The sequence below is a fragment of the Polistes fuscatus genome, unplaced genomic scaffold (assembly GCF_010416935.1).
Source record: "Polistes fuscatus isolate 324 unplaced genomic scaffold, CU_Pfus_HIC Scaffold7, whole genome shotgun sequence".
NCBI lineage: Eukaryota > Metazoa > Arthropoda > Insecta > Hymenoptera > Vespidae > Polistes > Polistes fuscatus.
Window position 1 is genome coordinate 9,721,404 of NW_025113151.1, and position 23,988 is coordinate 9,745,391.

A 23,988-nucleotide genomic window follows, 5' to 3' on the forward strand; every position below is an offset into this window, starting at 1 on the left:
ATTTTTTTTTCTTTATTTACAATTGATCCATTGTCATAATTATCGGCATTTATTATTTAATTTGACTAATAATAAATGAAAACTATGTTTATATAGGTCGAATGGTTCTGGAATGGTAAACCACTTCGAACGGGATCACGCTTTCGAACATTCTGTGATTTCGGTTTCGTTATTTTGGAGATCTCACCAATTTACCCTGAAGATTCCGGAGAATATAGTTGTCGAGCAATTAACGATTACGGTGAAGCAGTAACCACATGTACTATGAAATGTACTGGAAAACGTAGCATCATTCTTGAATCGCAATTGCCAAAAGGCATGGAGAGTACGATAGATAAGATAGCTGAACTTGAAGGTCTTGGAAACGAACCTGGGCAACCCAGTCCTGACGATGATACGGGAAAACCACCGGAATTCATCACCACTCCGTCAGATTTAGCGCTTGCTGAAAATTCATTAGCTCATTTCGAGTGCAGACTCGTACCCATCAACGATTCAAGTATGAGGGTTGAATGGTTCCATAATGGAAAGCCTCTATTAGCTGGTACCAGAATAAAAACCATTCATGACTTTGGTTTTGTCATTTTGGAAGTAGCCAATTGTTATCAAAGAGATTCTGGGCTTTACACGTGCAAAGCAACCAATCGTCACGGGGAAGCAACGGTGTCCTGTAAATTGCAAGTTCGTGGTCGTCAAGGTATCATCTTGGAACCACAATTACCGAGTAATTTCAAGACCGGTACCGAAAGTATACAAAAACTAGAAGAATCCCTTTACAAGAAAGATGAAATCCTGGCTGAAGAGGAAACACCTAATCCACCAAGATTCATCGTCGAATTAAAAGACATCGAAGTTGAGGAATCTGGTCCAAGTCATTTCGATTGTAGAGTAGAACCAGTCGGTGATCCAACTATGCGTGTTGAATGGTACCACAATGGTAGACCATTCGCAACTGGTTCTCGCGTGCATCAAATAAATGATTTTGGTTTTATTTCATTGGACATGTCTTATACATATGCTAGGGATAGCGGGGAATACGTGTGCAGAGCTACGAACAAATGGGGTACTGCAACAACTAAAGCAACCATAACATGTAAATGTAAGTATTTTATAAATAAATACAATCTATATACTTATATGAAAATATTAGCAACATTTAAACTTAATATCATATATTTCATTACTTGTAGCCAAGAAAACGATAGATTTCGATTCCCAACTACCATCAGGCATGAGTGGAGAAAAATTAAAGGAATTAGAACGTGGACCTATCAGCGAACCACCAGCTGAGGAAGCACCACGCGAACCACCACGTTTTATTACACAGATTCAATCGGCTACAGTTGATGAATCAGAACCAGTCAGGTTCGAATGTCGAGTGGAACCGAAAGATGATCCTAACTTGCGCATTATATGGTACAGAAATGGAAAGCTTATTCCAGCAGGTCATAGATATAGAACTGTATACGATATGGGTTTCGTATCCATGGACATTTTATACGTATATCCTGAGGATTCTGGTGAATACGTGTGCAAAGCTGTCAATGATCTTGGTGAAGACACCACAAAAGCATCAGTGTCTTGCAAAAGTACGTATTTTTTATCAACAACAATTTCCATTAAACTTTACTAAATATATTCATCAATACAATTATTATTCCAGAACTTCCAAGTATCATTCTTCAAAACCAAGTACCAAAAGGCATGAAGAAATCGGAAGCTTTGATGCAAATGGAAGCTACCATTAAAAAATACACGTCAGAAGTTCATTTGACCGAGGATGATCTTTACGATGCCGATAAGAAACAACCGCCGCGTTTCGTTACGCAAATACAGGATCAAGTAGAACTCGTTGAAATGAACAGTACCAAATTCGAATGTCAATTGGCACCAGTAGGTGATCCAAATATGAAAGTTGAATGGTTCTTCAATGGCAAACCACTTCCCCATAAGAACAGATTCACACCTATTTACGATTTCGGTTATGTTGCTATGAACTTTGGTTGGGTTTATCCCGAGGATAGCGGAGAGTATCTTTGCAGGGCTACCAATTTGTACGGGATGGATGAAACTAGAGCAATTATTCGTACGGCAGGTAAACCTGGTATCATTTACGAGTCCCAATTGCCAAAGGGAATGAAGAGTATCGAGAAAATTCGTGAAATGGAAGCAGCATGGCAGATGTAAGATATTTCATAATATCCTATTAGTTATCGTTCAATAGTAATAAAGAATATTATAGATTAATGTTTGTTTCTTGATGTTTTTAAAGTGTTCCCGAAGATGAAGGTGAAGAAGAAAAAGTACGTGCACCACCGTTGTTCGTTAGCAAACCAGAACCAGTTACGGTCGAGGAAGGTGACTGTTCGAGATTTTGCTGTCGAGTTACGGGTCACCCAAGGCCCCGTGTTATGTGGATTCTTAATGGACACACTGTTGTTAACGTATGTGATTTGGTTTCGTTGTATTATCCGATTGATTAGATTGTGTGATATTCCGATAAAATTATATAAGATGTTTATATTTATATCGTGTTACAGGGATCACGTTACAAATTGACATACGACGGCATGTATCATCTAGATATACCAAAGACAAGACAGTACGATCACGGAAAGGTTGAAGTCATCGCAAGAAGTTCGGTTGGCGAATCACGTACGGAAACGTTCTTAACTGTTAAACAACGTACCGACGATTATCGTGGTGTATTGAAGAATTCACCGAGACGTAAGTTTGCATTTAATAATAAATTGAGACACTATTACAAATATGCGAAATTGCATTCTTCGTCTTATCAATATTTTTATCCAAATTCTAATTGGTTTTTATATATATGTGATTATTATTATGAATATCCTTAATACGAGAAAAATATTGACGAAAAATGCAAATAGCTAACTGAACAATATACTTAGCATAACCGAACAATGATACAATGACATCAAATAAATGCATGGTAAAAAATACTTGCACATGATCAATAAATAATGATAGGAACAGTGAGGAGGTTACAAAATGCGTACAAACGCAACACAGTACATAAAATATAACGATACGACACATATATATATATATATATATAAATATAGATACATTTATCAATCTAGAACAAATGACACTTGAGACAATTTGAACACAGTCAAACAGATCTAGCAGATCTATTATCCTTGTTCCCTATTATTCCGATTGATCATCACCTTTTCCTAATAATCATTATGGCAAATCACGCCTACGAGTACCTTCGCTACCAGCTTCTTCTTCTTCTTCTTCTTCTTCTTCTTCTAATTCTTTGGGCTTTTGGAAATCGGACGAGAATTTCGAGCAATGAGACCTTCGAATTACGCATTACGCGATGGATTAACGCAATTCAGGTATGACAAGTCATGGATAGAACATTCGTATTATTATTATTATATTATTTATTTATTTATTTATTTATTATACCACCACAAAACACCACTGCCACCACTTTATCATGTTTCACGAATGTTACAGAAGAAACATTAATTATTAACACGGAGAAAAGTATTCGGAATATTTTTCTCCGCGTGTCCTCATCAATAATTTTTGATTGATTGATTGATTGATTGATTGATTGTTGATGCACTGGAGAAAACGGTTTTTATGGCTCTATAATTGTTTATTTTTTTTTTCTTCATTTCTTCTTTTCTCTTTTTTGTTCTTTTTTTTGGACCGTAAACCACGTAAATTTATTTACGTTTTGTTTTACGATCGTGAGACAAAATTAATATTATTTAAAAATATTTTGTTAACGCATATATAACGAGTCAAATTTAAACAGAGCTCCGTATTCCTCAGTGTTTTTCTTTTTTTTGTGTGTCCTATCATCGTTTATATCTAATTTTCATTTTTATTCTTTTCTAGATTTAGTGCTATGCTAGAAATGTATTTTCTTTTTTTTTCGTTACATTTACTTTGCAAAAAAAAAAAAAAAGAATTGATTCCTCGTTGGTCCATTTCCTTAAATCTATCTGATAAAGTTAAATTCAAATCCATTGTTCTTATTATGTGTCTCAAATAAAATGTGTTCAATGAATGGTGATACCAATTGTAATATATGAAGTAATATTTGATTAATGGAAAAATAAAATGCATTTTCAACTTCCATGAGATATTACACCCTTGGAAAATCGAGGTAACCAAAACCTTCACACGAGACGAAGGGTACAGAATGATCGATCTAAGTGTACTATTGTTATTGACGTTATTAAAAAGTACGAAATAGAAAAAGAAAAAAAAATCAAAAAAAAGGAAACAACAAAAAAAGGTTTGATTCAAATCGTGTTAACACCACGTATTCTAACTCGAATGACAATTTTTTGTTGAATGTCCACCTCTGTCTCCGATTATCTTCGAATTTGAGAATATTTGTTTACCCATTACGTTGGAAAGATAGAAAATGTGTTGCATCGCCAATGGAAGTACTGTGTCGTATTTATTCTGATTTGAAGAAAAAAAAAAAAAAGAAAAACCCTTTATCGTAGCGATTACAACGTTCGTTTAATAGATCAACGAATAAAATTGTCAAATTGCATTAAGAAAACGCACGCGAAAATAATTCAATTGATAAATCTTCAAATTTAAAATCAGATTCGGAAAAAGAAAAAACAGTTTTTTCGGGATAATTAATTTTTAGATTTGAAATGCGAAATCGAAATACGTTGTATCTACGAAATTCAATTGAAATTTGTGTCCTGAACAAAACACGCGGGACGAATGTTAAAAATATGAATTAATCGGCATACCGTTGTGTCGTTTAATTTGCTGCGAGAAAAAAAAAAAGAAAACAACGCGAGAAGAACGGAATGGTCTAATCTATTTGTTCCCTAGCTTGGTACGATTATGGACTAACCCAATACCAATCGGAGAGACAGAACACAGAACTCGAGCGTGTATTCGAGGAACGTCATCAAACTGTATCCCAAGGGGTTGAGATTGCTACAGAACATCTTGGGCAAAAGGTATTCAAAGAACCCGAAGCCGAATGGCAGAAATCGGTAAAGAGCAAAAAGAACGAGGATTATTATCAAAAATTAATGAGCTTGGAGGAGGAACAAGTGTTGAAGGAATCCAGATTGAGAGAATCTTCCCATCAATTTGCCATACCCGGTGACAAAGTTGTATCCAATTCCATGGCCAAAGGAATGGCACAGAAATATCAAGAAAGTCTGTGAGTAATATTTTCGATATATTATTATTATATTTGATTATCTTATGAAAAATGATTTAACGAATCGATCGAATATTTCAGTGAAACGACGGATACGAAAGAAACGGTTCAACCACCACCGCAAGCAAAATTCGTGAAGAAACCACACCTGACCGAGGTAGATATCGATAGTGAACGTTTAAAGGGTACAGGAAGGTACCCACCGGAACCTTCGGAATCATTGGTTCATGGACGAGAAGTACACGTGGCGAAACAGAAACAAACTCAGAAAGAGGTGAAGGGTGATCTCGAAATAACGAGAAAAATAACGGCCACCGAGACAACGGAAGTCGAACACAAAGCTCAAACGCAGGAACGCGTAGTCCAAGGACAAGTGAAACCAGCTAAGCCGCCAGTTTTCACGAAAAAGATTCAACCGTGCAGAGCTTTCGAACAGGAACAAGCAAGATTCGAGGTTGAATTTGACGGGGATCCTTTGCCAACCATTAAATGGTACAGAGAAGATTTTCCGATTCAAAACTCGCCTGATCTTCAAATCTACACGTTCAGTACTAAATCGGTATTGATTATTCGTCAAGTATTTATGGAAGATTCCGCGGTGTTTTCCGTAATTGCTGAAAATCGTGGTGGTAAAGCTAAATGCAGTGCCAATCTCGTTGTCGAGGAACGTAGAAGACAACCCGGTAGAGGTGGAATCGTACCACCCAGTTTTCTATCTACTATACAAAATACTTCGGTGACAACTGGACAATTGGCTCGATTCGATGCCAAAGTTACCGGCACCAAACCTTTGGATGTTTATTGGTTGAAGGTAATTATCACGCAACTAATTGTGAAAGAATATTTTTTTTTATTGTTTTTCAACACACGATGTACAATTGTTTGATATATTTTGAATACTTTTTAGAACGGTAAAAAAGTGACGGCTGATATTCGTTATAAGACATTGGAAGAAGATAACATTTACACACTTCTCATTTTGGAAACAATACCAGACGATTCGGGTAAATACGAATGCGTTGCCATCAACAGTGCAGGTGAAGCACGTTGCGATGCCGAATGTACAGTTCGTGGACCACAATCGCCAACAAAGACAGCAAAACCAACAACACCTGGTGTAGAGAAGGCACCTGCTGTATTGGAACCTCTAAAAGATCAAACTATCAAAGAAGGAACTTCCGTGGCATTCGCTTGCAAAATAACAGGAAAACCCGTACCTACTGTTCAATGGAAAAAAGGTGACAAGGTAAATCGAAATAAAATAATCATCGTTTTATCAGAAATGATTAGAAAACACAATTGTTAATGTTATAATGTTAATATTCTTAGGTAATAAAACCGTCGAAATATTTCCAAATGCAAAAGGACGGTGATCTTTGTACTTTGAAAATTACGGAAGCATTTCCCGAAGACGAAGGTGTTTACAAATGTATCGCCAAAAATCCTGCCGGTGATGTTACAACTTCGGCAAATTTGAGAGTACTCGGTAAGATCAGTTAACGATCAAAATAAATATACAAAAATGACCAGCACAATCGTGTTTTTTTTTAAGAAATAATAATTTCGTCATTTATATAATTCCAGCACCAGATGCGGCTGACATTTTGCCGAAATTATCACCGTTGAAAGATCAAATAGTTTCCGAGGGACAACCGGCACAATTTAAAACTCAGGTTACTCCTGCTAAACCGAAACCAACGATTCAATGGTACAGAGAAGGTGCCCTTATACCTCAGTCACCCGATTTTCAGGTACAAAACCCCAATTGATCCGTTGTCTATAATTACTTTCTCATTTTTATGATAACGATAATCATTGACGTGTGTCGAATTAAAATTAAAAAAAAGGGGCCTTACGATAAATCGTTTTGTCGATTACGTTTTCAGATGATTCACGAGGGCAACAACGCAGTACTGTTAATCGCGACAACTTACGAAGAGGACACTGGCACTTTCAGTTGCAGAGCTACGACCTCGGCCGGTACCGTAGAAACCTCTGCGAAACTCATCGTCAAAAGTAAGAACTGAATAAGAAAAAAAAAAAAAAAAAAAAATAATAAAAAAAAGAAAGTCGTACAAATTCAATTGCTAACACAAAACGCGCGATTGGATTGACCGACAAACAAACAAACAAACAAACAAACAAACAAACAAACAAACAAACAAAAAAACAAACACGTACCTTTAGAGAACTGCCAAAGAAATTCGTATTACACGTGAGACAATATAAATCATTATCAAAACTCGCGGTGTTTAATCGAATAAGATTTTTTGGATGATATTATATTTTTGAATCATGCTATTATTGTCTTAAATGCGATACGGATTTCTACGTGTGCCCACGGTCCATCGAACGATGGCAATACCGTGCGTATATTTATTTTTTTTCCGCTTTTTATTGCGTTACTCTAAAACCATATAACCTATTCTCCCATTTTTTTTTCTATTTTTTTTTTCTCGAAAAACCCTCTCTCTATCTCTCTTTCTCCAACGAGTCTATTAAAAAAAAAATAATTACTCTTTTCGTGTAAAATTTTCCTACTTCATTGTCCACTTAATTAAAAATTTTCAATTGCACAATAATACGGGGAGTTCATACTAACTCGTCGCGTTTTGAAAAGTAGACGAGCGAGTGAAACGAGAATTGCTAAATATTTTGACGAATGATTTTCAATGGAAGTGAGCTTGAAAGAAATGTTTTTTTTTTCTTTCTCTCTCTCTCTCTCTCTCTCTCTCTCTTTCTATCTATTTATCTGTCTGTCTCTCTCTATCTTTTTTCAAGTTCGACTACTAATCGAAAAGAGAAAAACGAAAGATAAATAATTATTTTTACGAAAGTTACGCGAAGATGGTGCTTAAAAAAAAAAAAAAATATAAGATAAGGGGTTGAAACGAAACGTGCAAAAAGGATTGTTTTTTTAGTAGGAAAAAATTCTTTCACTTTTCGCAAGGAAAAAAGTATGTCCAAATGATTTGGACATACTTGTTTTCTAATTTTTCTTTTTTTTAATTTCGACAAGACGGAACGTAGGGTGAATAAAACAACAACAAAAAAAGAACACAAATAAGGTGTTAATTAACGAGCGAGACGCACCCTACTTACGTCTTTAAAAAGAAATGAAAAGAAAAATTCGTATATAGGTGGTGCTTCGATAGAATTTATTTAAATAATAATATAATTTATATAAATATACGAAAAATGAGATAAATTAAGAGAGAAAGATGAAAGGGAATCGGAAAGTTTTAGAAACGAATGGAAAGGAAAATATATTAATGTTTAAGTTAAAAAAAACAAAACGTCGATGAATAAGAACAACAACAAAAACAACAACAACAACGACACGACGACGATTAATTTATAAAATATAAATAAACTCGTTTACTCGTTCAATGTAGTCATCTTGTTAAATGTTTCATATTAGAATACACGTATATAATGTTAGAAAATAATATTATTATTATGCATATATTAATAGTAGTTAGAATCATAATAGAAATGTGTACATTGCTTTATTTTTTTGTTTTTCTTCGTGCGAAAGAAAAAGAAAAAAAAACAAATAATATTCGTTGACAGTAGGGGGAGGGAGGGGTGCAAGATCCTACTTCTTCTTCTTCTTCTTCCTCCTTCAACTGCAACAAATCCGCGCGTGACGATGACAAAAAAAAAATTATAACACACGACACGACACGACACGAAATTAAAAAAGAACAAAAAAAACACATAACATATATAAAACCAAAAAAAGAAAAAAAAAGTAATTTTTGAAGCGTTTCTTCATATGCACTACTACTACTACTACTACTACACACAAACACACACATACTCCGTTGTCAAAGTTAATCCAACAGTTGCTAACCCATTTAACACCGATCGATTTATTTATTTTATTGTACAATGGAAACAAACAAAAATATCTAATAAAAAAGAATTGAAAATACGTCCAAACGTCTGGTTTGTTATCGATTCGTCGGCGGACGTTGCCGCTAGAGACCAAATATAATACATTTAATTAAGGAAATTACAATTAATACGCGATTATGAGGACCGATAAAAGTGCATTTTAAATTAGAACCACAAATACAAAAGTAAAGTAAAAATAAAGATCAAGTAAATTAATAATAATGATAAAAGAAAGCCGACGAAACGTTGCGTTTCTTCTTCTTCTTCTTCTTCATCTTCTTTTTTTTCTTCTTCTACTTCTTCAATATTATTTTTCATTTTTCATTTTCTCAACGTCATTTATCGTATGCACGAAATATAACGTGACTCGAGGAATAGTGAGGGGGGGGAGGAAGAAAAAAAAAAAATAAAATAAAAAAAGCAGGCGTGGTAGACGAACCGTAATGTGGAGTATAAATATAGAAAAAGAAGGGAGGGGGGCAGGCAGGGGAATGGATGAGAGGTGAAGGAAATAGAACAGAAACACATAATTCAGTTCTAATAAGTAATTACTGTTTATCTTATCCGGCGAATAAGAAGAGAGAAAAAAAAACGAAACGAAATGGCAGGAAACTTTATCTCAACATAGATAATCACGCATAGAAATCCCACGCGTGTTTAGAACAAAAATTTGTTCTTTAATACTTCCTTATTATTATTATTATTATCATTATTATTATTATAATTATGAAATTCTTAAGATTTGATATTCGTTATGGTGAAAATGAACGGCCATATTGGAACGTTCAGTTTGATACGAGAGTATCTTAATAACATTCCGAGTATCAGCTTTCCAACTCGACCCCTCGACTTCCCCGCAAGCTTCCCCCCACCACCACCCCGCTAACCATCACCCTCCCCCACTACCCCCTGGGCAGCTGTTTTAACGAGCGTGAAGAAGAGCTCGCCTTAAAGATAAAACGTATATTTTCCGTCTGTAGTTTCTGCTCTTTCGGATCGTTTCAAAAGTAGAGACTAGCAAGCAAGCAAGCAAGCAAGCAAGCGGACACGTCAGTGCCGTGTGCACACCCTCCTAGGCCCTCTTCTTCGGCTATTTCTGACCACGTGACGTGTATTACATTACCTAACTATATTTGGCCACCGGGTACGAAACTCTACGAATACTCGGTAAATTCATGTGCGGGGTAGTCCCCTCTACTCGAATATATACACACACACATACATACATACATATATACATATACATATATATATATATATATATTCGAGTGGCTGCTTTTTCTCTCTAACGTATCTTTAAACTCATTATTATTACCCCTTCTCGTCAGTTGGCTAAGTCCCTACTCTTATGTTAGTCATTTCAAAATCATAGTATCAAAAATCATGATTTATTATACTTTCATGTGTTTTTAGAGAAATTTATAATATCAATCTTTTTCGATAAATGTGGAAAGAAAAGAAAAGAAACGTTTACTTGGATAATGTTTTATTAACGGTATATTATAATATCGTATAAGGAATTGTAAATTTATCGTTGTATATGTTAAATACGTTAGTTTTGCATTTCAATGCTAGGAATATTAAACCGGATATAACGCATTTCCATGTACCGTGAATGGAACGATGAAGTTATCTTGTTTTTTTTTTTCTTCCTCTCTTCGCATACCTTCGTGCAACACACACAACGTTCTATCCTTTATTATATTATATATAGAAGAAAAATATAAGAATAAGAAGAAGAAGAAAAATCATAGAAATGTAACGTTAAGTTGTTTTCTCTCAGCTCAATAGAAATTTAATGAAATTTCGAATTTATATTAGTCATATATATATATATATTACAAAAGAAAGCTGTAAATATTTTCGAACGAACGAAAGAAGCACGACGAGCCAAAAAATACGACTAGAGGAAAATCGGAAATTCTTCTGCCCCCCTGAAACAAATCACCCACCCCCCGATGACGAGGACGACCTTGAAACGGCAACCACCTGGAAAATCAAATGCGTGCCAAGAATCAACGTTTTCGGCGAGCAACGTATTGGATAGAAAGAAAAAAAAAAAAGAAAAAAAACAGAAAAGAGAAAAAACGTACGATGAATCATTTTACACGAGGGGTACGAAGAAGAAGAAGAAGAAGGGGGGGCGTTTATATTGTTCGTCATCTCTCGGTGGTGTCTTCGATCTTCGAGCATCGTCTCCATCCCATCGTCGTGGAACGAAGAAACATAGGAGGGGGGAGGAGGGAGGAGGGAGGAGCAGGTCGACGAAGCAGACTATTTCGGCACTAGCAGCTGTCAGTGAATCAACTTAGCCAGAAATAAATACCGGAGAGTACCCCCGTGCGTGCGTGCGTGCCTGCCCCCTGCGTGTCAGCGTACTCTCCTCGTCGTATGCGGGAAAGCAAAATTATTTCTGGTTGAGACATTAGTTTTAAGTTGGAAATTTCTTCGAAGGAATCCCCACCTCAACCTATTCGCTCGTTACTAACTTCGAGGAGGTTGTTCTTTTTTTGTTTTTTTTGTTTTAATTTGTAATAATAATAATAATAATAATTATCGAGACTTTTATGATTTTCTTTTTTGGTATCGTTTCGAAAACTGGCCTAACTCCATTTTAATATTATTTCTTCGTTCAACATCTATAATTGGAAATTAATACTGTTATACAAAAGATTATTTCATGAAAAGTATGAAAGAAAAAAAACAATGGACTCTTAGGTCATTTTATTATATTCTTCTTCTTATTATTATTATTATTATTATTAACCATTTGTATTTTATAATTGAAATCCTAATGCGTATTATTGTTACTTATCGTTCGACAAATAAAAATAAAAATGAAGAAAGATTGTAAACGGTATTCGCGATTTAAAAAACAAAGAAACGTATTATTAAGGATGATATGTTTAGAGAAAAAGTAAAATAATATTATTGTTATTATTAGAACATAATGGGGAGAAAAAAGGATGACGTGTAGAATTCTTATAGAAGAAAAAATTTGTAGTAGGTGTTGTTGAGAGACAACATGAGAGGAGATAAGAGGGTCAGGGGCAACGACGGCCACTGCTAGACGTTGGACTTGCTGATTTTATTTTTATTTTTATACATGACCACTCGGAATTCGCGTAAATGATTCATCCATATAATAAATATCATGTGTCACACGTTAAAATGTAGTAGATCACTGCCCCCTTAGAGGATTCTACAAACGGGACACTTTCTTTAAAACCCTTGCACGAGTAGTTCGTTGTTTCCTCATCCCTTTAATATCAAAACTAATTGATAACGAATGAAATACTCCACCTTTTTTATTTTTATTTTTTTTTTATTTATTTCGAGATAAAAAAAAAGAACGAATATTTATCATCAAGTAGATTTACAAATATCTACGCGTATGCGTATCATTAAGATTTATTTATACGACGAAAAATTATTAAAACGATTCCGTCAAGCAACCAACAAAAAAATAAATAAAAACAAATCTTCTTCTTCTTCTTCTTCTTCTTCTTCGCGTACAAATTCTATTTCGCAGCACCACTTCCTACAAGGATAAAACGAAATTAATTTGAACAATCCGATGCACTATCTTCGCAACGGTCAATCACAAATTAAGAACAGTCGTGTCCAGTTCAAATACGGCCGCACTTCGATTGAACCCTAACACGACGAAAATAATTCTCCATCGGGAAAGAACCCCCCCTCCCAAAAATAACAAAACAAAACAAAACAAAACAAAACTAAACTAAATTAAATGACGAAAACGCGTGTGCGGTTCAATCGAAGGCGGCCGAAACTGTCAGAAAAGAATTTCAAAAAAAAACCCACTGTCACACAACTTGTCTCACTAAAAAGTCCCATTTAAAAACACACGCGCACACATCTACACATCACACACTGTATACGTTGACTGAATACTTTTAACGAAGCACGATTTTAAATACGCATACTTAAAAAACACTTTGCGGATGGAAAAACAGAAAAATCATAGGTTTAAATGCATGCAAAATTCATTTCTTTTTCTTCCCAACGTTGCACGAGTCTTCCTCCTTAAGCTTCTTCATCTCCGGCTTCCAGTAGATGACTATTAAGGGTAGCCTAATGTCGGAGTCAGAACTCTGTGTGCGTGTATGAGTGTGTGTGTGTTGTCTGTGTGTGTAAGACGTCATCGTACGTCTCGAGTCATCCCCACTACACTCTATTTCTTAGAGATTTGTCCAACCTTCGGATCTTGCAAACATCGTTTTATGCATCATGACCAAAGCTTCCCCCTCCCTCTGCCCCCAACCCCCACCACCACTTTCACTCCTTGTCACTTTTATTTCTTCTTAGTTTATAACCGAGGAAATGTAATATACCTGCGTTACCTTTTATTATTCGTACACTACTATTTCTACTTTACTTATGTCAGCACCCCTCCTCCCCCCTAGCCCCTCCCCATCCCCCTTCCCCCAACTCCCTTTTCTTATTGTTGGAACGTTGTCTCATCTTACCTATAGATCAATGGGTACGATCCCAAAACGTTTTGAATAATTTCAATTAAAATTTTGTTCGTACGAAGGTCGACACATTTGGCGATTTGCCTTAATATTTATTTCTCTGACTATTACGTACTTAATTTGGCTCCAATAACATATTCCTAGTGCCCAAAATTACAATGCGAGACTACTTTTCGATTCCACCCGCCCCTCCAGTCTCCCCTCCCCCTATCGCTTTTTTCGTTTTCTTGTTTTTTTCTTTGCGTTATAATTTGAGAACACCCGTTACGTTACGTTACGTTACGTTTTAACGAAAATATTATTTAGTATTGCGAAAACATATTATTAAACTGTTATTATAAAATATTTGATTATTATTTACTTTAACGTCGTCGGTGTGTTGTTTGTTTTGCTTTGCAATTGTTGTCTTTTAATAAAATGTCGTTTGATATGCTACCACAATGCAAATAAATTTTTTTCTGTTTTTTTTTTTTTCCTAAAAATGCATCAGAGTGTTCAATCGTATTAGAACGTTATATGATACGAAATTATCGATCGATAAATTGATTATGAAATTTCAGAAAGGAAAGGGACTTATTACGAAGTCCCAACAGAATCTGGGCCAGGTTATAAGGCTGGGGATAAATTTGTGGATGGTATTGAAAAAGGGAAGGATGTAGTGTTAGAACCATTGATACTGGATGATGAAGGTTTACCACTTGATAAACCTCTTCAACCCGGTGATGAAACTTTACCTTGGCGCAGAGGTCGTGTTAGTCATAGACCTAGACTTACCCAAGTAACAACGCCATGGAGAAAAGATAAAACAAAAACTAGGGACGAATCGGTAGTTGATGTTGTTGAGGGTGAAAAGAAATCTTGGATAGAAGAACAAATCGTTTTGAAAAAGACATCGCACAAGATACGCGACATTCCTAAGGAAACGTTGGAACAAGTCGAGCTTAAACCTACGAAGATTGATAAAAAAGAAATAAGAAGACCCAGTCAAGAAACTGTGACGTTGAAACCGGTAATCAAGGATGTTACTTTGGGAAAGAAAGAAGTATCCGAAGTTTCGCGTTTCGAGGAAACTTCTAAGGAATTGTACGTCGAGGAAGATGATGATAAACGTTTGAAATTGTCACGTAAAGTTGATGAAACGATTCTCAGGAAAGATGAACCAGTTAAGAAACCAATTTCGAAGAAAACAGTCACCACGACGAAGGATGAACAGATGGAATACGTTGAACAAGAAGATACGACACTTTTGGATGTATCTAAGAAAACCGAAGAAAAGAGGATTACGAAGGAAAAGATAATTGCTGAACAAGTGGAACAACCAACTAAACCTTGGACCGAAGAGAAAGTAACTTTGAAGAGGGCTAAGGTTGAAAGAAAAGAGTTGATCAAAGAAAAACCAGAAACTGTTGAATTGAAACCATCGAGACCCGTTAAAACGGAAATACAAAAACCGGAACTTGAAGAAGTTGATCTTAAACCGGTTATTAAAGAATCTAAAGATGAATATCGGGACGAGGAGAGTAGCAAATTAATTCGCGTTTCTACCGAGGTCAAAGAAACGAGAAAATTGTCAAAGGAAGATATAGAAACTAAACCTTGGACCGAAGAAAAAATTACCTTGAAAAAGGCTAAGCCTAAGGATAAAAAAGACATTCCGAAAGAAGAAATAGAAAAGGTTGATTTGAAAGCACCGAAAAAAGAAACGATCGATGTTAAGAAACCAACAATTGAAAGGAAATTAACATCGGAAGAAGAAACTGTACGGTATACTGAACGAGATGACGAAACGAGACTGACCGTAACTTCGGAAACCGACGAAAGTGTTGAAACTGAATCGAAATTGAAAAAGATCGAAAGGAAGCCACGGGTAACCGAGACGAAACCTTGGACGGAAGAAATGGTGACGTTGAAGAAAACGAAGCTTGACAAAAAAGAAATAACTAAGGAAACTTTAGAAGAAATAGAATTGAAACCGGTCAAACCAGAAGAGAAGAAAGAAACGACGAAGAAAATCACGAAGACGATAGAATTACAAAAAGTCGATGACAAAGTTGTGGAAAGTGTCGAAGAACAGGAAGACAGTAAATTCTTAAGGCTTCAAAAAGATACCACGGTAGAGGAACGTAAAATTGAAGAAGGTGTACCATGGTTGAGAGGACTGAAAAAACCGAAAGACAAAGTACCATTCGAGGAAAAGGAAGATGCAGCTACTCTAAGAATTGAAAGAGAAGAGGAAACTGAAAAGAAGGAACTTAAAGAAGAAAAGCCAGTACCGTGGATAAGGGGAAAGAAAAAGATAGAAAAAGCACCTTACGTTGAGGAAGAAGATATCACAAAATTAACAACTGATAAAGTGGAAGAAACTGAACAAGTTCAAAAGGAAACAGCTGTTCCATGGATACGAGGAAAGAAAAAGATAGAAAAAGCACCTTACGTTGAGGAAGAAGATATTACAAAATTAACAACTGATAAAGTGGAAGAAACTGAACAAGTTCAAAAGGAAACAGCTGTTCCATGGATTCGAGGTAAAAAGCCAAAGAAAGAATTGGCACCTAAAGAAAAAGAAGAAGAAGAGGAAGCACCTAGCGAGCAAGTATCTACAATTCCTTGGCTACGTGATAAAAAATTAAAGAAGCCAGTGGAAAAACCTTTAGAAAAAGAAAAGGAAGAAGAAAAGCCACGTAAGAAAACAGAAATTACGATGCCAGTTAAACTCGAGGAAAAACCATTGGAAGAGGAAGCACCTGTCGAAACTTCTACTGCACCTTGGCGTCGTGAAATGAAAAAGAAAGTTACGCAAGAAGTAGCCAAAACTGAGGAGGTGGTACCTTCGAAAGTGGAAGAAACGAAGCAATCGATTAAAAAAGACGAACAGGTTGTCGAAGATTTTAGAAGATTGAGTTTAAAACCTACCAGACGTAGTAGTAGGCCATTAGAACAGGAAGAGATGGAAAGACCAACGCTTAAACCTGTCGTACCTACTCAGCAAGAACAATTGAAACCAGAAAGTACGGAAAAATTGGTAAATGGTGAAAAGGTTGAAGACAAAACGGAACTTCCTTGGAGGCGTGGAAAAAAATCATTGACTAAACCAATAACGGAAAGTAAAACTGAAATACCAACTGAAATCATTCCTAAAGAAAAGGAAACACCTGAAGAAACAGAAGAAAAAGCTAGGATTACATTGATTAAGAAACAGAAGGTACCAGAAGAAACAAAACAAGAGGAAGTGATGCTAAAACCAGTTAAAAGAATACCAAAAGAGGAGGAAACAAAAGAGGAAATAACTTTGAAGCCTGTAGTCAGAAGGAAACCTGAAGAAGAGGCACCAGAAGAAGTGAAATTGAAACCTGTTAGGAAGGAAAAGATTCCAGAAGAGGTTAAACAGGAGGAGATTACGTTAAAACCAGTCAAGAGACTTCCTAAAGAAGAAGAAACTAAAGAGGAAATAACATTGAAGCCTATAGATAGGAAAAAGCCAGAAGAAAAAGCACCAGAGGAAGTTAAGCTTAAGCCTGTGAGAAAAGAAAAGGTGCCGGAAGAGGTAAAACCTGAAGAGGTACAATTAAAACCAGTCAAACGACTTCCTAAAGAAGAAGAGAGTAAAGAGGAAATAACATTGAAGCCTGTAGATAGGAAAAAGCCAGAAGAGAAAGCTCCAGAGGAAGTTAAGTTGAAGCCTGTGAGAAAAGAAAAGGTTCCAGAAGAGGTGCAACAGGAAGAGGTACAGTTGAAACCAGTTAAACGACTTCCTAAAGAAGAAGAAACCAAAGAGGAAGTTAAACTCAAGCCTGTAAGAAAAGAAAAGGTTCCTGAAGAGATTAAACCAGAAGAAGTGCACTTAAAACCAGTCAAGCGACTTCCTAAAGAAGAAGAAACCAAAGAGGAAATAATCTTAAAGCCTATAGATAAGAAGCCTGAAGAAAAAGCTCCAGAGGAAGTTAAGTTGAAGCCTGTGAGAAAAGAAAAGGTTCCAGAAGAGGTGCAACCGGAGGAAGTTACATTAAAACCTGTTAGACGACTTCCTAAAGAAGAAGAAACTAAAGAGGAAATAACATTGAAGCCTGTAGAAAGGAAAAAGTCGGAAGAGAAAGCACCGGAAGAAGTGAAGTTAAAACCTGTTAGAAAGGAAAAGGTTCCAGAAGAAATTCAACCAGAGGAAGTACATTTGAAACCAGTTAAACGACTTCCTAAAGAAGAAGAAATAAAAGAGGAAATTAGACTTAAGCCTGTGATAAAGGAAAAGGTTCCAGAAGAGGTGCAACCGGAGGAGTTACAGTTAAAACCTGTTAGACGACTTCCTAAAGAAGAGGAAACTAAAGAGGAAATAACCTTGAAGCCTGTAGATAGGAAAAAGCCAGAAGAAAAAGTACCAGAGGAAGTTAAACTCAAGCCTGTAAGAAAGGAAAAGGTTCCGGAAAAGGTGCAACCTGAGGAGGTACAGTTGAAACCAGTTAAACGACTTCCTAAAGAAGAAGAAATAAAAGAGGAAATTAAACTTAAGCCTGTGGGAAAGGAAAAGGTTCCAGAAGAGGTGCAACCGGAGGAAGTTACATTAAAACCTGTTAGACGACTTCCTAAAGAAGAAGAAACTAAAGAAGAAATAACATTGAAGCCTGTAGAAAGGAAAAAGCCTGAAGAAAAAGCTCCAGAGGAAGTTAAGTTGAAGCCTGTGAGAAAAGAAAAGGTTCCAGAAGAGGTACAACAGGAAGAGGTACAGTTGAAACCAGTTAAACGACTTCCCAAAGAAGAAGAAACTATAGAGGAAGTTAAACTTAAGCCTGTGAGAAAGGAAAAGGTTCCAGAAGAGGTGCAACCAGAGGAAGTTACATTAAAACCTGTTAGACGACTTCCTAAAGAAGAAGAAACTAAAGAGGAAATAACCTTGAAGCCTGTAGAAAAGAAAAAGCCAGAAGAAAAAGCACCAGAGGAAGTTAAACTCAAGCCTGTAAGGAAGGAAAAGGTTCCGGAAGAGGTGCAACCTGAGGAGGTACAGTTGAAACCAGTTAAACGACTTCCTAAAGAAGAAGAAATCAAAGAGGAAATAAAACTCAAGCCTGTAAGAAAAGAAAAGGTTCCTGAAGAGATTCAACCAGAAGAAGTGCACTTAAAACCAGTCAAGCGACTTCCTAAAGAAGAAGAAACCAAAGAGGAAATAATCTTAAAGCCTATAGATAAGAAGCCTGAAGAAAAAGCTCCAGAGGAAGTTAAACTCAAGCCTGTAAGGAAGGAAAAGGTTCCGGAAGAGGTGCAACCTGAGGAGGTACAGTTGAAACCAGTTAAACGACTTCCTAAAGAAGAAGAAATCAAAGAGGAAATAAAACTCAAGCCTGTAAGAAAAGAAAAGGTTCCTGAAGAGATTCAACCAGAAGAAGTGCACTTAAAACCAGTCAAACGGCTTCCTAAAGAAGAAGAAACTAAAGAGGAAATAACATTGAAGCCTGTAGAAAAGAAAAAGCCAGAAGAAAAAGCACCAGAGGAGGTTAAACTTAAGCCTGTGAGAAAGGAAAAGGTTCCAGAAGAGGTGCAACCGGAAGAAGTTACATTAAAACCAGTTAAACGACTTCCTAAAGAAGAAGAAATAAAAGAGGAAATTACATTGAAGCCTGTCGATAAGCAAAAGCCAGAAGAGAAAGCTCCTGAAGAAGTTAAACTTAAGCCTGTGAGAAAAGAAAAGGTTCCTGAAGAGGTACAACCCGAGGAAATTACTTTAAAACCAGTTAAACGACTTCCTAAAGAAGAAGAAATCAAAGAGGAAGTTAAACTCAAGCCTGTGAGAAAGGAAAAGGTTCCAGAAGAGGTGCAACCGGAGGAAGTTACATTAAAACCTGTTAGACGACTTCCTAAAGAAGAGGAAACTAAAGAAGAAATAACTTTGAAACCTGTGGAAAGGAAAAAGCCAGAAGAAAAAGTTCCTGAGGAAGTGAAGTTAAAACCTGTTAGAAAGGAAAAGGTTCCGGAAGAGGTGCAACCGGAGGAGGTACAGCTGAAACCTGTTAAACGACTTCCTAAAGAAGAAGAAATCAAGAGGAATTAAACTCAAGCCTGTGAGAAAGAAAAGGTTCCAGAAGAGGTGCAACCGGAGGAAGTTACATTAAACCTGTTAGACGACTTCCTAAAGAAGAGGAAACTAAAGAAGAAATAACTTTGAAGCCTGTGGAAAGGAAAAAGCCAGAAGAGAAAGTTCCTGAGGAAGTGAAGTTAAAACCTGTTAGAAAAGAAAAGTTCCAGAAGAGATTATACCGGAGGAAGTACAGTTGAAACCAGTCAAACGACTTCCTAAAGAAGAGGAAACTAAAGAGGAAATAACATTAAAACCTGTAGAAAGGAAAAAGCCAGAAGAGAAAGCACCAGAGGAAGTTAAACTCAAGCCTGTTAGAAAAGAAAAGGTTCCCGAAGAGATTAAACCAGAGGAAGTACAGTTGAAACCAGTCAAACGACTTCCCAAAGAAGAAGAAACTAAAGAGGAAATAACATTAAAACCTGTAGAAAGGAAAAAGCCCGAAGAGAAAGCTCCAGAAGAGATTGTTCGTCCTAAAGAAATCAAAGAAACGACTGTTATCTCGGAAAAAGAAATTCTAATACCCGAGAAAATTTCGGAAAAACCGGAAGAAAAGATCGAAGAAATTACTGAATTAAAACAAATGCCATGGCGAAAGGCTAGAAAACCGGAGAAGAAAATCGAAGATGTTGTACAAGTTGAACGAGTACCCGAGGATCAAAAAGTAGACGAAGAAATTGTAGAAAAGACTGAAGTATCGTGGAGAAAGATCAGACGAAAACCGGAAGAAACGAAGGTAGAAGAGAAACCGTTAGAAATTACCGAAAAGGTTATCGAAATTGTTGAAGACGTTACGAAGAAACCCGAAGAACCTGAACCAATTCCCAAAGTTGTAGAAAAAGTTGAAGTAATAAAGGAAGTAACAGTTGAAACTGTAACAACGAAACCAGAAAAGAAAGAAAAACCAAAACCAGAAGCAATCAAGGTAGAAGAATTACCCGAGAAACCAGAAGAAATAGAAGAAATCAGTACTGAAATGGTATTGAAGAAACCTAAGAAGAAAGATAAACCTAAAGAAGAACTTATCCCTCAATTGATAACCGAGGAAAAGCGAGTCATTTCGGAAGACGTTACTTCTGTCCAAGATTTCAAAGTAACTCGTAAAGAAACGATAATCAAAACCGATAAGAAACCCGAAGAAATTGTCCGAGACGATTACAAGGTCGAGGAAGAAATTGTTGAAGAAAAAGTTACCGAGGAAACTAAACGTAGGCGTAGACAACGTGCACAAGTTGATATACCGATCATAGATAAGGACAAAAAAATTGCGCCAAGGTTCATCCAAAAGTTGCAACCGATTATCGCGGAACTCGAACAACCCGCTAAATTTACTTGCACGGTCGTCGGTAATCCCGTCCCAGAAGTATCTTGGTACAGAAATGAACAAGAACTTCACGCCAGTGAAAAATACATTATGACAATTTTCGAAACAACAGCAACATTGGAAATTACCAAGGTTAAGGAAGAAGATGCAGGAATGTATTCTTGCAGAGCATCCAATCCGGCAGGAGTTGCAACGTCAACAGTGAACCTAGTCATCTTTGGTACTGATATTATCAAAGATGGTGTGATTTGTGTGTTCATTTTTACTCGCTTCGAAATACCTGCATCTATATTTTTTTTTACAAAACTTTCTTAATATAATATCAATACCACCTCCTCTCGCTAATTTTATAATAAAAATACTTATATACATTTTTTTAAAAATGTTTTCTCCCAGCGTAATAATTTCTTTTTTTAAAACAGAATCTTTATTTTTACAGATAACCCATCGCCATTTTATTTTTTCTTCTAATAACCGTTGTTTAAAAAATAAATCAAATAAACAAATAAAAATACTTGCACGTAATAGATTGTTCTGTTTTTTTTTTTAATTAACACATTTTACCGTGTGATTTTTCTGCACGATTTTCTTAACGTTACAAATGATCGTTAATATTGTTTAATAAATGTTTTTCAATAGAAAAAGAAGAGGAAGGTGTTGCCCCTCACTTCCCGATTCCAATCAAACCACTCATGGTCGAAGAACACAAACCGGCAACGCTCGAATGCATTGTTACTGGTACACCAATACCCGAAGTTAAATGGTATCGAAATGAAAATGAAATCAAACCGAAGGAAGGTACGGAAATAACGTTTAATCCGGAAACGGGAGAAGCTAAATTAACTATACTAGAACCAACGCCGCAAGATGAAACAACTTATCGTGTACGTGCCGTAAACAAATTTGGACGGGCAGAATGTAGAGCCAATTTGGTTATCAGCAACATAGTTAAAGTTTCTAAACCAGAAATAATGCAAGCACCAACGATAACGAAACCTTTGCCAGCGTTAGTTGCAGAACGTGGTAAACCATTGAAATTAACAGCCGATTTCGAAAGCAAACCGAAACCCGAAGTCAAATGGTATCGCAACGGAATCGAAGTTGTGCCCGGTAAAAATCGTGTTATAGAAATTTACGAAAATACCACGGAACTGTTGATACCCGAGCCCGTTAAAACGGACGGTGGAAAATACGAGGTCAGAGTTAAAAATCCTGCCGGTGAAGCACGAAGTTCCGGTTCGGTTACCATCAAGGAACGGGAAGATAAAACGGACGAGGTGAAAGCACCGAGATTTATCGAACCCTTGCAACCACAAATAGTAGCGGAAGGTGAAGTTGTTATCATGGAAGCTCGTGTTGAATCTTATCCGACAGCATCGTTCCAATGGTTCTACGAAAGTCGACCACTCGAGGTAAATTATATCATTCTTATTATCATCATCGATCAAAACAATTGTTTAGGATATTAGTAAATTTTAAATATTAAAAAAGAAAAATATAACAACCTGTTTGAGATCAATTTTGTTCGTTTCCCAACAGTCTACCGCACAGATGAGAATAGTAACGAAAGAAAACAGATCTGTTTTACTCGTTAAAGAAATCAAACCAGAATACGCGGGAACTTACACGTGTCGTGCAGAAAATGTTGGCGGTTCTGTTACCTGTACGGCTACCGTTAATCTTCTCGAAACAACTTGGGAAGAAGCTACCGAATTAATATCACCGACATTCGTTAAAAGATTATCACCTGTCAGAGTGATGGACGGTGAGAGTGTTAATCTAACGTGCGTTGTACAAGGTAAACCAATTCCAAAAGTTGAATGGTATCACGATGACAAGTTGATCAAGGAAGGCAAAGAAATAACTATTTGGCAAGATACAGAAGGTTTATGTAGTCTTGCTATTACTGAAGTATTCCCAGAGGATGCTGGTCAATACACCTGTCGTGCTACAAATCCTATTGGCGAGGCTGTTTGCACAACGTCACTTATCGTCGAAGGTTATTATTCATTCATTTTCTATTATTTTATTAAAATGAATTATTTATTAAAATTATTATTAGAAAAATATTATTGTTTCGTTTATTATTTGAACAGCATACGAGTACGTACCTGATTCAGAAATTGCATCGTCGATCATTGCAACGTCCCTTACCACAGGACAAAGTGGTTCGGAAGAGGACCTATTATCGCCAAAGGTTATTATAATAATAATAATAATATAATAGTAATTTAATAAAATTAATAAGAAATATATATATATGAAATAAATAATATAATAATATAAAAATAATTTTTTTTTTAATAAAATTAATAATAAATATATATAATATATATATGTGATATTTATAAAAATTATTTTCAGGAGACACCTCTATTCGATACCGATACAGAGGAATCTGCTCCAGAAATAATAAAGAAACTTCCTCAGTTAATTCCTACCAAAGATGGAGAATTAACGAGGTAATAAAAATATGAAAAAAAATTATAAAAACAGATTAAACAAATATCCAAATAAATGATTATCATTTATAATCACTCTGTTTTTTCTTGTTATCGTAGATTGGAAGTTAAGGTCAAAGGGAAGCCAAAGCCAGAAGGAAAATGGTATAAACAAGGAGTGGAAATTGTATCGTCTCAAGAATTTCAAATCGAAGAATTTGAAGATGGTACTTCGGTGTTAACAATAGCAGAAACTTATCCCGATGACACCGGTGAAATAGTATTCGAAGCGCATAATCCACTCGGTGTATCAACAACAACTACGTATTTGTCCGTAGAAGGTAATTATCATGATCGAATCATTAATGTTATGAAATTATTGTCGAACAAAATTTGCGCTAATTTATATCCTAGTTCTTTTCAGTTCTACATTGCATTGGGACGGAATGAATCATTTATCGAGCACCTTTTAAATTATCCTCCAAATCCTAATCCGACTATCACAATAATTCTATCACACTGAACGAACACTCAATTACATCCTATATGCACAATTATTATTTTCATATTTCTTT

At 36.0% G+C, this 23,988-nt stretch overlaps 1 protein-coding gene and 1 long non-coding RNA gene across 11 annotated transcripts in view; one reads left to right on the forward strand and one right to left on the reverse strand.

Annotated features, from left to right (window-relative positions):
• LOC122524059 overlaps positions 1–23,988 on the reverse strand; it is a 143,094-nt gene that overhangs the window by 73,699 nt on the left and 45,407 nt on the right. The gene's annotated exons all lie outside the window — the stretch shown is intronic.
• Positions 1–23,988, forward strand: part of LOC122524056 (titin) — an 89,570-nt gene that overhangs the window by 20,612 nt on the left and 44,970 nt on the right. For 7 of the 9 annotated variants that reach the window (XM_043646106.1, XM_043646101.1, XM_043646098.1 and 4 more), the window contains 16 exons: positions 97–1,099; positions 1,191–1,589; positions 1,664–2,183; positions 2,273–2,444; positions 2,541–2,727; positions 4,852–5,191; positions 5,273–6,002; positions 6,099–6,437; positions 6,521–6,677; positions 6,776–6,942; positions 7,078–7,207; positions 21,612–22,384; positions 22,512–22,971; positions 23,069–23,169; positions 23,337–23,434; positions 23,534–23,754. In XM_043646106.1, coding sequence (XP_043502041.1) covers positions 97–1,099; positions 1,191–1,589; positions 1,664–2,183; positions 2,273–2,444; positions 2,541–2,727; positions 4,852–5,191; positions 5,273–6,002; positions 6,099–6,437; positions 6,521–6,677; positions 6,776–6,942; positions 7,078–7,207; positions 21,612–22,384; positions 22,512–22,971; positions 23,069–23,169; positions 23,337–23,434; positions 23,534–23,754 — 5,797 coding nt within the window. Of the gene's footprint in view, positions 1–96; positions 1,100–1,190; positions 1,590–1,663; positions 2,184–2,272; positions 2,445–2,540; positions 2,728–4,851; positions 5,192–5,272; positions 6,003–6,098; positions 6,438–6,520; positions 6,678–6,775; positions 6,943–7,077; positions 7,208–14,147; positions 17,328–19,307; positions 19,746–21,611; positions 22,385–22,511; positions 22,972–23,068; positions 23,170–23,336; positions 23,435–23,533; positions 23,755–23,988 lie in introns of those variants that run through there. The other 2 variants (XM_043646105.1, XM_043646102.1) reach the window with 2 other exon arrangements.